Below are 14828 nucleotides of genomic sequence, written 5' to 3'. Positions count from 1 at the left end.
GCGTAATTTGGCCTTGCATCGATTTTCCCCCCCCCCTCTTGCCAATGCGCTGACAACTGTCAACAGGTCTGGCAGTACTGACGAACATCATAGGTTACCCTCGGCCAAAAGAAGTTTTGTGTCAGACGATGCCTGGTGCGACTGACGCCGAAGTGCCCGGCCAAGGGTATATCATGAGAGATTCGCAGTAACTCCTGCCTATACTTCTTGGGAACTACCAGCTGTTTTATAGTGGGGCTCGTCCCTGTGAGGTGCTGCTCTGTGATCCGGTAGAGGAGTCCCTGCTTCCATACAAACTGTTCCCCTTCCAGTACTCCTCTCCCCTCCTGTGCCTTCCCACGATATCCCTCTAATGAAGGATCCTCAAGTAACTCCCTCTTAAATTTATCTGGGGTGGCCCAAGAAATGTGTCTGGCTATGGGAATATGTGCATGGCTTACCTGGGCCGCCTCTGAGTGTGATTCCGCTTCCGCAGCTCGAGCTTGTCTCCGGGTGGTCACAGGATATGTCTCAGCCAGAGGGGCCACCGAGAATGCAGTCAACATGGGCCCCAAGTCATTTCCCAGCAAGACGTCTGCAGGCAAATCCTCCATCAAGCCAACCTCAACAAGGCCATCCCCGACTCCCCAGTTCAGGTGAATCCTGGCAGTGGGCAGTCAATGTATAGCTCCCCCTGCTACACGAACTGCCACTGTCCGGTCCGTCTTCTCCGTCCCAGACAAGATGAGGCGTCACAAGGGTCAAAGTTGCCCCGGAATCTCTTTCCGCATGGTGTGCACAGCCACATGTGGGAAGTAAGCGGAACAATGCATTCCTATGGGTGCGGGATCGCCGCGATTCCGCAAATTAATGAGCATGCTGCGGTTTTTACCGCGAAGCAATTCCGCCGCGGTAAAAACCGCAGCATTAGCACAGCATTGCGGAATCCCATAGGAATGCATGGGATGCTTATTTTTCGTGTTTTCGTGGCAAAATCGCGCAGTTAAAACCGCCGCGGAAACGCGAAAAAAACGCCACGTGTGAACTCAGCCTTAATGTAGTCCTCTTTAACTTCTGGTAGTTATTTTCCATTCATTCCTTTCTTCCTGTAGAAGGGGTATCAAATCCCGCTGTCTGCCACCAGTGTAATGGGGTCTACCAAGCTGGGGTACCTCTTCCAGTACCACCCCGTGTTTTCGGCGGTCCACTCTGCGTTGGCTGGAGTCTGAATGAATGACGCTGGCTGGAATCCCTGGGTTACATGGGCGCATATGATCACTGCTTCTCCACGTATTTCCAGTCTGACAACACTTTACTCACAGGACACAGAATATATCACACAGAATATATCACACAGAATATATCACACAGATACAGAGGGCTGGCCAATAGACAAGCGTCAGGCCAGACCTGAATTACAAAAGCCGCAGGTGGCCGGAGCCTGCGTATGTTTACTGTGGGAATTACAAAGGTGGGGGGAGGGCGGACACTGCTGATACATTAGGGACATGCATCTCACATGGAACCTATTATATATACATGTTATATATACATTTAACTGCACAACATATTCTTGGTGCTGAGTGGTTATGTAACACAGTGTATTACATATTTACAATTTATTAGTTTTTTGTGTTCTAAAGTTGTACTCCATTAAATAGATATTATGTTCTATCTAAATATCTTGATCATAGAAATGATTAAATGTCTGATGTTCACATTTTACTACAATAAATTTTTCACTTAAATATAAGCAATATATGTGGTAGTCAGAGTCGGTGTAAGGGAAATTGAGGTGTCGGAGTCGCAGGTTTGGCTTACCGACTCCACAGCCCTGGACTTGCATCACAAAATCTGTGATGTTTCGGTGATCTCACGATGTGAGACGTGGTTTTAAGAGTTGGGGTCATCTAAATCTTTTTTTTTTTTTTTTTTTTCATGAGAGAAGTTTCAGTACCTGCTATGTCTTAGATTTCAAAAATCTCACGCACACAGCTTGGTTTTTTTGTCCTCATTTCTTTTACTGTTTTTTTTTTTTTTTTTTTTTTCCAGCTCTTTTCACCCATTGAAAGCAACGGGTGGTGCAAAAAAAAACGCAGATATCTGGCTTTGTTGCGTTTTTGTTCCAAAACCTGATGAGGTAGAATAATATATATATATATATATATATATATATATATATATATATATATATATATATATATATATATATATATAAAAAATTTATTTTTTTTTTGCACTAAACATTTTCATCATGCACAAGAGACAAATGTAGCATGACAAAAAAACACAGCAAAAAAAATGCAGCAAATTTTTTGCAGTGTTTCTTCCTGCAAAGAGAGCAGGTTTTGCCTTCGGGAATAAATGCATAAAAAACACAATGTGTGAACATAGCCTTAGTCAAAAAAGAAAAAAAGGCAGCACACGCTATCCGTTGCTTGCTTTTTGAACAAGCGAGTAAAAAGAAAATGACGTGAACAATTCCATGTGCGCTTTTTTTTCTGCAGAAAAATCTGCATAAAATATGCGCATTTTTGACATGTTTATCACTTGTTTTTTTTTTCCCATTCAATTTGTTTATTTACATGCGTCCTTTCTGTAATGCGACGAGCTTTGTTTTTTCCCCACTTTTTTTTTTGTCATATAGTGAAGCCTATATGCAAAAAATAAGCAACCTGTATATCAAGAGCAGGGGTCTCAAGCATGGGGGCTTTATGCGGCCGCTGAGGCTGTCAGCTGCCGACCTTGGGACACCAGAGCACCTGTGACATCCACGGGACAGGGCAGGCCAAACGACATGACATCACGCCAAAGCACATGTGTCTCACACACAGTGGAATAAAAAGTCATCAAAATTCAATATAAAATTTAAAAAAAAAAAAGTCATCTAGGAAAGCGGCCCGTCATCTTCATATTCTCCATGCTCTGCCCGTTTACAGGCTGCGTTTGTGATCCCCGGTCTATAATATGCTGCGACTAGTCACTTATAGCGTCATTATTTCCCCAGTGCTTTCCATTATCATCACTGTCTCCATTGGGGCTCACAATCTAAATCCGCTATCAGTATGTCTTTGGAATGTGGGAGGAAACCCACGCAACCACAGGGAGAACATACAAACAAGTTACAGATGTTGCCCTTGGTGGGATTTGAACCCAGGACTCCATTACTTTTGCTGGATATTAATAAGAGTCTGGTGCCACCCCGAGCCAGCTCTTGGCAGCGCTGCTTGAGATGAGTGACCTCCCCATGTGCCCAATAGGGAGAGGGTTGTCAGTCATCAGCTGCGGTGCTAATAAGAGCGGGGAGTGCTGGATGTGCCTTATCCCTGGCTACGCTCTGCGGCCCGTTCTTCAAAGTGCACCCGGGCTCTGATCCGAGTGGCCCGCGGTTTGGGCAGCGTGGGTCGCCTGACTGGTTCTTTTTAATGTGTTTTTAGTGCAGAAGCAGCGCACTGGGGGGGCAGGAGATTTCTCTGGATCATAGCCACAATCCTTGAATTATTAAACACCGCAGAATTTCTGCACAAAACACCGCGGCGTTTATGCTACATGTGAGCATGGCTTTATATGGCCGGCTGTGTCTCTGATCCTACGAGCAGTATTCTCTCATATATTGGCTGTACCCGTTGGTAAATGTGCAGGATATACTCGGCGTCGTCATCTTCTCTCTCTCGTGAGACTCCATTACAGCGGTGGTTGCCTTAGCTTTGCGCCAATTAGTGGCCTGGGACTTTCACCTAATTAGTAGAAAGCACACACTGCTTTGTGGCGGCACTCCCTGTGCTTATGGCTTTGTCTTTTGAAGTAATTGTCTTTTCTCGTGGACATTTTTTAACTAGTTCATTCTAGACCGTGCCTGGAAAGACCAGTAATTCAGACTGGTAAAAACCCCAAGGGGATCTCAGGGGGCCGCATCCAACCTCCTATTTTATCTCTTGTCTATTGCAGTTTGTTTAATTGCAGTTTAGTCAGTGGAAGCTGCTAGCAATCACTTGGATCTGCTGATCGCGGCCAGTGTCAGCTGATTATCACAGCTGACACCCGGCACTATGTCAGGGGCGGTCACGGACCGCCCCCAGCACGTTAACCCCTGGCACACTGCGATCAAACACGATCACAGTGTAATAAATTCATTTTTTGAAAATATAAAAAAATAAAAGTACAGATATTTAGTATCGACGCATCCATAACGACCCGCCCTATAAAACTGTCCCATTAGTTAACCCCTTTAGCAAACCCTTTACAAAATAAAAATAAAAAACAAAGCAAAAAACAATGCTTTATCATACCGCCGAACAAAAAGTGCAATAACGCGCGATCAAAAAGACACATAAATATCCATAGTACCGCTGAAAACGTCATCTTGTCCTGCAAAAAACGAGCCGCCACACAGCGCCATCAGTGAAAAAAAATAAAAAAAATTATAGCTCGCAGAATAAAGCGATGGAAAAATAATTTTTTTTATATAAAATTATTTTCATTGCATAAAAGCGCCAAAGCATAAAAAAATGACTTAAATGAGGTATCGTGGATTTAAATGTGGTTTTGAGCACCTAGAGGGGTGCAGTTTTTAGAATGGTGTCACTTTTGGGTGTTTTCTATCATATAGACCCCTCAAAGTGGCTTCAAATGTGATGTGGTCCCTAAAAATAAAATGGTGTTGTAAAAATGAGAAATCGCTGGTCAACTTTTAACCCTTATAACTTCCTAACAATAAAAAATTTTGGTTCCAAAATTGTGCTGATGTAAAGTAAACATGTGGGAAATGTTACTTATTAAGTTTTTTTGTGTGCCGTATCTCTGTGAATTAAGGGCATAAAAATTCAAAGTTGGAAAGTTGCGAAATTTTCAAAATTTTTGCCAAATTTCAGGGTTTTTTTTCACAAATAAAGGCAAGTTATTTGAATGAAATTTTACCACTAACATGAAGTACAATATGTCACGAGAATACAATGTCAGAATCACTGGGATCCATGGAAGCGTTCCAGAGTTATGACCTCATAAAGGGACAGTGGTCAGAATTGTAAAAATTGGCCCGGTCATGAACGTGCAAACCACCCTTGGTAGTGAAGGGGTTAAAGGGAATGTAACAGCTGCCCTAGTCCCCTATGCCACAACCATGTTTGTATAGCCACCTCTCCCTGCATGGTATCAATCCCCTTTATGTGGCGACTAGTCTGAGGGGCGTTAGTTACTCCGACTAATTATCCCACTAAGGCCTCTTTCACACTTCAGTTTTTTACAATCAGTCACAATCCGCCAGGTTTTGAAAAAAACGGATCCTCAATTTTTTTTTTTTTTTTTTTTTCTCTCCTACGATTCCTTTAAAATTCTTCATTTTGCGGATCCGTCAAAAAAACGGATGGGTTACATCCGTTGTCATCAGTTCTAAAACGGATCCAGCATCCGTCCTTTTGGCGGATTTTGACTGATGCAAAAAACTGAAGTGTGAAAGAGGCCTAAGGTCTGTTTCACACTTCAGTTTTTTGTGTCAGTTAAAATCCTTGTAACGGCGGCAGTTAAAGGTACTTATTCCTCAGCGCTGCTTTTTAACGGTGCTGAGAAATAAGGGTATAGTGCCCCTAGCATCAGAATATCTCCGGGTTCTCGACTACCGGGGGTAGCTGAGACCCCGGAGAATGACTCAGGTCGGTTTTTACCATCCCCAGTCTTGTGATCGCCGAATAACGGCAATCGCAAAAAAATTTTTTAAATTTTTCCTCTGATATGATCTAGCATGCCAGAAGAGAGAGAAATGGCATCCCCTGGCCATCAGCATCTTCTTCTTGGAAGAAAATGGGCGCATGCGCAGTGTCTGCCGAGATTTGACGGTCGGCAACAATAGTAGATTTTTTTCCTATTGGTTCATTTTGATCACTGTGATAGACCCTACCACAGTGATCAAAATAAAAAAAAAAAAAAATAGTAAATCCAACTCCCCTTTTGTCACCCCTTTAGTTAGGTAAAAGTAATAAGATAACAAAATGTATTTTTTTCCATTCTTTGCAGTTGGGGCTAGGATTACGGTTGTGGTGTTAGGATTAGGGTTAGGGCTGTGTTAAGGTTGGAGTTGGGGGGGTTTCCACTGTTTAGGTACATCAGGGGGTCGCCAAACGTGGCATGGCGCCCGCCATTGATTCCAGCCAATTTTGCGTTCAAAAAGTCAAACGGTGCTCCCTCCCTTCTGCGCACTGCCATGCGCCCAAACGGTGTCTTTCCCCCATGTACGGGGTATCGGCGTACTCTGGAGAAACTGCACAACAAATTTTGTGGTCCATTTTCTCCTGTTACCCTTGTGAAAATAAAAGTTTGCTTTAGTTCTTGTGAAGCACCTAAAGGGTTAGTAAACTTCTTGAATGTGGTTTTGAGCACCTTGAGGGGTGCAGTTTTTAGAATGGTGTCACTTTTGGGTATTTTCTGTTATATTGATCACCCCAAACTCACTTCAAATGTGAGGTGGTCCTTAAAAAAAAAAAAAAAAAAAAAAAAAAAAGTTTTGTAAATTTTGTTGGGAAAATGAGAAATCGCTGGTCAACTTTTAACCCTTATAACGTCCTAACAAAAAAAGATGTTTGCAAAATTGTGCAGAGGTAGACGTGTGGGAAATGTTATTTATTAACTATTTTGTGCCATATGACTCTCTGATTTCGGGGCACAAAAATTAAGTTTTAAAATTGTAACATTAGGTTTTTGTAAAATTTCCATTTTGTCATAAATAAACACAAGTCATATCGAAGAAATTTTACCACTAACAAGAAAGTACAATATGTCAGGAAAAAACAAGTCTCCGAATCAGCGGGATCCGTTGAAGCGTTCCAGAGCTATAACCTCATAAAGTGACAGTGGTCAGAAATGTAAAAATTGGCCTGGTCATTAAGGTCAAATTAGCTGACACTAAGAGGTTAAATGAATTATAGTTGCATGTCCTTTAATAAAATTGATTTTTTTCCCTGTAGCGATCTGTTGAGAAATCTAGTGTAGAAGCCAAATACAAATCGGTTCTGTGATTTGCAGATACTTCTGGTTTTGGCATACAAATACTGATGTGTGAATAAAGCCTTAGGCCGCATTCACACATTCAGGATTTACAAGCCAAAACCAGGAGTGGGTGATAAATCCAGAAGTGGCGACGTGTTTCTATTATACTTTTCCTTTGATTGTTCCACTCCTGGTTTTGGCTTCCAAATACTGAATGTGACCTTACTGAGCACTTTCTACCTTCTCTTCATCCCTCCTGTAAGAGCGCCGCTTATGGTGAAGACGGCATTAATATCTTGTTGATCGGTCCCATCTTCTGCCGGTGGCTGCTTAAAGCCTCTTTCCATCAGTCAATAAATGTTGGCAATGGGACGATTTTCTGTTGCTTTTGCACCCTTCTCTGGAGGAAAAATGGTCACATTTGTGACTTGCACCTCATTTAATTTTGAGTCCTTTTAAAACAAAAAAAAAAAAAAAAAAAGAGAAAAGTCAACTTTACTTTAGTTTTGGCTCTTTTTTTAGACAGGATATTGTGTAAAGTTGTCTGTCAGGTTCAGATATTAGAACAAGTGATTGATTTTCCGAGATGTTGAACTCGGCACAACAAGGTTATTCTGGAACTGACAAGATTTCAGAGACTGACTGGCAAGTTGTAGATGTCGGAAGAAGATCTACTGATCTAACGCGATCACTCGCACAGCCCAAAAGTCTAGGAAGAGGTGAAACATTGGCGGTCCTGTCTTCCGTCAAAGCAAACAAGAAATAGGCTCGTTTTCAGCCTCTGGAAATTGCGATCTAGTGGGTTTTATTTATTTTTTTGTTCTGAAAATGGTGAGTAACTTCTTTACTAAACTGATATTGCACCGTCCTATTTCACAGCGCTGTACAGACATCACTGTCCCCATTGGGGCTCCCAGTATAAATTCCCTATCCGTATGTCTTTGGAGTGTGGGCGGAAACCCACGCAAACACAGGGAGAACATACAAATTCCTCACTTGTCCTTGGTGGGATTTGAACTCCGCACCCCAGTGATGCAAGACTGCAGTGCTAACCACTGAGCCACCGTAGCTAAAATGCAAAATAGATTAGAAAACTGAAGTGGCTGACAGTTATGTGGGTAAAACTTGTAAAGGGCTTGTAATAATGAGCAGCTTTTCAATCTTATTAAAAATCCTCTCCCATTTTCAAAAACAGATATTGTGCCGCTTGTTGCTTGGATTAGCGGCTACCCTGCCGACTCTGATCAGCTGGTTACCTAGGTTCAGAGCTCGCACCGCTAGCGGGCTTTGTGTCTGAAGCTGGCTCAGATGGCTGCATCCAACTAGCCTAAGTAGCCTACGCTGCCTCATGGGAGAAGGCTCCATTCAGACCTGCGGCACAACTATGGCACCGCTCCGAACCATCCATGGCCGGGAGCTCGCAACCCTCTGGCTGCGCGCTCCTGATGAGACGTTGAGACCATTATAGAAAGCTTTATTTAGGTAAAGCTGCCCTTTAATTCTTTCTCTCTGGGCTGTTCTCCACGGTTTCATGCAGTGTTATATTCTGGTTTATGGAGCGATGAACATACAGATGGCAAATAAGTCGGTTCCACTGGGATCTCATTACCTTGGTGCCTAAGGTTAGTCTACTGGAAAAGACTTGTCGCGTTAACCTTTTAATAACCCATGTATCTTGAACTTTAAAGAGGACTTGTCACCAGGTCAGAAGTGGCCAGGTTTTGCTGCGGCTGGTTTTTGGAGATGTGTTGTATTAGGGATAGGGGAGCAGGATCTCCTCCTCTATTTTGGTTATGGGAGACATCATAGCAGCTAGTCTCCCACTAGCTCAGAGACGACTGAAGATGAGAGCCTGCAGAGGGAAAAACTGCTGAAAAATGTAGTGACGTATCATGGCCAGAAACAGACTTATTTCTCCTGTCCACACAAGACCCCTTATTGTGAAATGAGAGGTACACTTGACTAACAGTGATGCTAACCGTGATAAAACGGTCATGTTTGCATGCAGCATTTTTGCAGTGGTTTGGTATTTTTGGGGAAATATGCAGAATTTTTCATTACCAGCAATAGCTGAAGTTACAGAAATCTCATGCACACAATTGATTTTTTTTTTTCTGTGATTGAAATCTGCAGCCCGTCAATTCTCTGTTTTTGCAGCGCTTTTCTAGTTCTTACCCCTAGAAGCTAATGAGTGCAAAAAGGTTCCGCTGTGTTTTTGGTGAATAGAACTAGCTTATTTTTCACATTAAAAAAACATACTGTCAGCGTTTTTAGCTACAAGAAAGCAGGTTTTATCTACAAAGAAAAATAAACTTTGCAAAAACAGTATGTGAACACGGCTGAAGGGCTATGTACACACAACTCCTTTTTTTTTTTTTTCCAGGCGTATTATACCTGGAATCTGCCTGTAATGAATATAGAAATAATGACCCTAATGCTCTGCAATGTGGAAACCATATGTGTGTGAAGGGGCATCTATAAGAATTAATTTTCCGCATTGTAACATGATCGTCCTCCATTACTAACCAGTACTTTATCATCCTTCTCCATATTCTCCGGCGAGTCCAGGATTGTGGGGAAGGTTGCAGTTTTCTTACATAATAACATAATCTTTGGCTGCCTTTCTGAAAAAAAAAAATAAAAAAAAAAAGTTTGAGTTTGCCAGTCACAGCGTGAGCCGCCTGGTTCTGGGGAGCGGCTTGTCCGACCATATTTGCGGGATATGTCTAGACGGCACAGCAGTTGACTACAGCAAATAGTTCAAAGGAATCCGTAGTCATTCGTGACCACATCGGGGTTTTGTGTTACTTTTGCTGAATTAATTCATCTCCTGCCAGAGAAGAGCTCTTGAAACCTTTCCAGGGAGCGTTTTCCCAGCTCTTCTGCACCGCGGCAGAGAAACCAGCAAATGATGCTGTAACATTGCCTCCTCGCTGTGACCTAGATGATTGCGCCGATATACTTTACCACGACTACTGGAAACTGTCTCTAAACTTGGTGGAAAGTGGTATTCGATGTTGAACAACAAGTGTCAGCCGTCACTCTTCTGTTTTTATTGCTTTAATAATCTCTGTTCTCCTCTCTAACGGCGTGCTTTCTCTTCTCTCTAGGGCGCCAATGCCTCGGCTTTAGAGAAAGAGATTGGTCCGGAACAGTTTCCAGTGAATGAACATTATTTTGGCTTGGTTAATGTAAGTGCCCAACTTTTTATTTCGTCACTGAACTTTGTGAGCTTGGATTTGTCACTATGCAGGTGCAATCACATTTTGGGGGGGGGATAAAGATGCCATATAAACTCATTTTTAGGATTTGTAGCGACCAATCTGTTTATTGTGCCTCCACCCCCATCCAGAACCACAATCAGGAGGGGGATTTATCAGACTAGACACTTTTTTTCTTTTTTTTTTTTTTTTTACTTCTGTATTTTCCAAAAATGTCCTGTATACTGTCCCCAGAGAGATGAGATTGTCCATAAAAGTAATTTCAAATGCAATTTACAGTAAAAATACAATTGTTTAAGACCTGGAAGGCCACTTTACCAAACTTATTAATGTAAAAAATGCTACTCTACATCGTCATTTTCCACCCATTTTAGCCTCTTTACACACTTTTTTGCCACTTTTGGTCTCTTCACTCCCTGTGAGCTGTGGCACCTTTTTGTCATGTGACCAGGGGGCTACAGAATTTTGCGGAAGTGCATTTTCAATCCGCTTTCGTTAACTCGTCATCTCCTGTGCTCCTTCTCTGACCTGTAGAGTAAATCATCTCTCTCGCACACGGAGTCAACGATCCTTCTAATGTCCCACCTTTCTGTTACCTACCTCATATCTGTTTGTCTGCATCCATGGCTATGTCCCCGATTCATCAGACTGGTGATGTTTTTTTTTTTTTTTTTCACGCTGGTCTTGATAAGGGGGGGGGGGGGGGCGTGTAGGAGGCAGAGGCTCCCGATTCATGAAAATGCACAAGGCCTCCTAATGAATCGGGAGTATCTGACGAGTCGTGTGCTCCTCCGTGTGCCACGCCAGAAATCTTCCACTGGTCTCTAGGGAATGACACAGTTCATTGTGAATTGGACGAGCCGTGACATCATGGCCCCGACCCACCCCAACTCCACCAATATAGACACGAAAGCGCCAAAAATCGCAACGTTATTGCTCAATTTTCAAGTTGCACAAACCTTTTTCCGACTTTTTAGAGCAATTTCCGAGAAAATTCTTCATCTGTGTTTTTCCATGAACAAATCCCTACCTCTTACTGTCTTTGGAGCTGTTCACGTGTATATATATTTTTTTTTTACTGACAATGTGGTCCTCACAAAATCATGGCGCAATGTTTGAGTCTCAGATTAAAGTCTCCATTGCAAGTCAGTGGGGAAAATAAATAAGTATCTGATATTCTGCTGATTTTTGCAAATTTTCCCACCTACAAAACATGGAGAGATCTGTAATCTTTATTGAGAGATAAAATCTAAAGATAAAAATCAGAATCACATTGTATGATTTACATAATTCTCTTGAGAGAGATATATACATATGTGTGTGTGTGTGTGTGTGTTTGTGCAATGCAAAATAACAGAGAGTGGATTTGGTCAAACTATTTGACCAAGTCAGATTTAAGAAAACCTGAAATGCGCTTTTATTTTTGGAGAGATCTGCAGGACGGTAGTGGGGCAATTCTCTCCCACTACTATGGGTGTTGGCAAGTGGACCATGTCCTCAATTCCCATTTAAACTTTGTTCTGACTTTTGGATGCGTCAGTTTGTATTTTGCTAGCAGTTGAGTAATAAGCAGGACCGGTCTGTTAGTCTGAACACACGCCAGAGCCAGGACGCAAAGCCCCTGACACGCAGGCGAGGGGATACGGTGGTGCAGTAGCCCGCAGCAAAAGTGTTGTTATAATAATAGTAATCTTTATATAGCGCCTACATATTCCACAGTCATAAGTAACAACGTTAACAATACAATAATTAAAGCAAAATAAAACGACCCTGATTGTGAGAGCTTACAATCTACAGTGAGGTGGGGGAGATACAAAGTACAGGTGTGTATTTACAATGATGTACAGTACAGACCAAAAGTTTGGACACGCCTTCTCATTCAAAGAGTTTTTTTTTATTTTCATGACTATGAAAATTGTAGATTCACTCTGAAGGCATCAAAACTATGAATTAACACATGTGGAATTATATAATTAGCAAAAAAGTGTGAAACAACTGAAAATATGTCTTATATTCTAGGTTCTTCAAAGTAGCCACCTTTTGCTTTGATTACTGCTTTGCACACTCTTGGCATTCTGTTGATGAGCTTCAAGAGGTAGTCACTGGAAATGGTCTTCCAACAGTCTTGAAGGAGTTCCCAGGGATGCTTAGCAATTGTTGGCCTTTTTGCCTTCACTCTGCGGTCCAGCTCACCCCATCTGGCGTAGCACCCCATCACTCTCCTTCTTGGTCAAATAGCCCTTACACAGCCTGGAGGTGTGTTTGGGGTCATTGTCCTATGAAAAATAAATGATGGTCCAACTAAACGCAAACCAGATGGAATAGCATGCCGCTGCAAGATGCTGTGGTAGCCATACTGGTTCAGTATGCCTTCAATTTTGAATAAATCCCCAACAGTGTCACCAGCAAAGCACCCCCACCAGGGCCATATTTCCCATTAGGCACTCGTGGGCCTGTGCCTGGGGCGGGACTCTGCGGAGGGGCGGCACCTCAGCAATGTTTCCCCCCCCCCCCCCCCCTCCGGTCGGCTACACACACACACTTCCACATAAAATGACTGATTAGTGAATGTGATAGGCTGCTCTGAACAAATGTGTTTTGAGGGAGCGCCTAAAGCTATGCAAATTGTGGATAATCCTGATTTCTTGGGGTAGAGCATTCCAGAGGATTGGCGCAGCGCGGGAGAAGTCTTGGAGTCAGGAGTGGGAGGTGCGGATTAGTGCAAAGGTTAGTCGAAAGTCGTTTGCAGAGCGCAGCGGTCGGTTAGGCCAATAGATAGAAATGAGGGAGGAGATGTAGGGGGGTGCCGCACTGTGGAGAGCTTTGTGGGTGAGAACAAGTTCTTTGAATTGGATCCTATAATGAATGGGCAGCCAATGTAACGATTGGCGAAGAGTGTACGTGTCCGAGTACCAATTAGCCAGATGGATGACCCTGGCTGCTGCATTAAGGATGGACTAGAGAGGGGAAAGTTGAGTAGCGGGGAGGCCAATTAATAGAGCATTGCAGCAGTCCAGAGGGAGCGGATCAGGGCGACATTGAGGGTTTTTGTTGTTTCCATGGTGAGAAAAGGGTGGATTCTAGAGATGTTCTTTAGGTGTAAGCGGCATGAGCGGGCAAGAGATTGTATATGGGATGTGAAGGAGAGATTGGTGTCAAACACAACACCCAGACAGCGCGCCTGCTGCCAAAGTGTTATTATGGTGCCGCCCACGGAGAGTGAAATGTCAGATCTAGGGAGGTTAGTAGATGGCTGGAGCTGAAGAAGTTCAGTTTTTGAGAGGTTTAGTTTCAGAAAGAGAGCAGACATGATGTTGGAGACTGCAGACAGACAGTCACTGGCGTTCTGTAGTACGGCTGGGGTAAGGTCGGGGGATGATGTGTATAGTTATGTGTCATTAGCATATAGATGGTACTGAAAGCCAAATCTGCTGATGGTCTGTCCAGTTGGGGCCATGTAGAGAGAGAAGAGAAGGGGGCCAAGGATTGAGCCCCGAGGTACCCCGTGTTATGAAATGTGATGGACCATCCGGCTGCGATCCAGAGGAATCAATTGCCTTTTTTGCTGTAAGTTGCCTTTTAAGTTGGACAGTGGTAGCCTCCATACCTCTGCAGCTCTGCCTCCGTCCTCCTGATTCAGAATGGAGCTGGTGGGCAGAAACTGGTGAGTGATATTACCGTCTGTGCCCATTCTATACGACTGTGCTGACGTCCTACTGCATCCAGTAGCGCAGTGTGTGGGGAGCGTCTTGCACTATTGCTCACTCGATGCTAGCACCAGAGGAAAGCCATTATCTCCAAGTCACTGCGACATCCATCACAGTGCGTAGCTCCAGTGTTGGCCTCCTGGGTGACTCTTCTAGTCTTTGCTTTTATGGAGTTTTGTTCTTAATATGTAAAGCGTATCCATCATTTTAATTCTTATATCATAAATCAATAGTACACATGAAAATGGGCAACTGTGTAATACATCTTATTAGACACATCTGGTTTCTCCTCCTGGGTTGATCTTTCAGTCTCATTTCTTGAGTAAAATCTGTGTTCATTGAAGACAGTTTTTCCCATTATTGAGATAGGAAATGGCAGTTGGTGCTTTTAAATTTCTGTGGAAGACGAGAAGGGAGGAGCCAGAGGCCGACACAGACATTCTTACGGCAAAATCTCCTGAAGTGACAGTTGGTGCTCCAAGTTCTATGGAGAACTGTAATTGTCATTTCAGGAGATCTTGCATCAGAATGTCTGTCCAGCTCCTCCTCCCCTCTCTATAGAATTTCAAAAGCACCAACTGCCATTCCCGATCTCTGTAGTGAGAAGTCTGGATTCACTGAAACCTGATTTCAATCTGGAGTTGAGAATTTTGAAAATTACGTTTCATTAATAAGATTTAAAAATTTCTAATTTTTCATGTGCACTATTCATCTATGAAATACAAGTTAAAATGATGGCTACTCGTTACTATCCCTCATGTAGTTTTCTAGGTGTGTTAACCTCTCACTGCTGAATCCAGATTTCACTCTCCTGACAGCCCTGTTTTTCAAATCTAACGTGTCCCTTTATGTGAGGATAACTTTTGAGTTCTTCCTCTGGTCCAAGTGATTCTGAGTTTGTTTGGTTTTTTTTTATATACTTGATGGTAGTGGTATATTTTGA

The 14828-nt window shown here is 42.9% G+C and overlaps 1 protein-coding gene across 1 annotated transcript in view; it reads left to right on the top strand.

The window, feature by feature from the left end:
- The window catches only part of USP12 (ubiquitin specific peptidase 12), a 76762-nt gene that overhangs the window by 32419 nt on the left and 29515 nt on the right, over positions 1–14828 (top strand). The window contains exon 2 of the mRNA XM_073583125.1: positions 10068–10148. Within this exon, the coding sequence (XP_073439226.1) occupies positions 10068–10148 (81 nt within the window). The remainder of the gene's footprint in view (positions 1–10067; positions 10149–14828) is intronic.

Source organism: Dendrobates tinctorius, unplaced genomic scaffold (assembly GCF_039654945.1).
Source record: "Dendrobates tinctorius isolate UK_male_01 unplaced genomic scaffold, ASM3965494v1 ptg000075l, whole genome shotgun sequence".
In the NCBI taxonomy this organism is placed as follows: Eukaryota; Metazoa; Chordata; class Amphibia; order Anura; family Dendrobatidae; genus Dendrobates; species Dendrobates tinctorius.
This window is presented reverse-complemented; position numbering and strand designations above follow the sequence as displayed.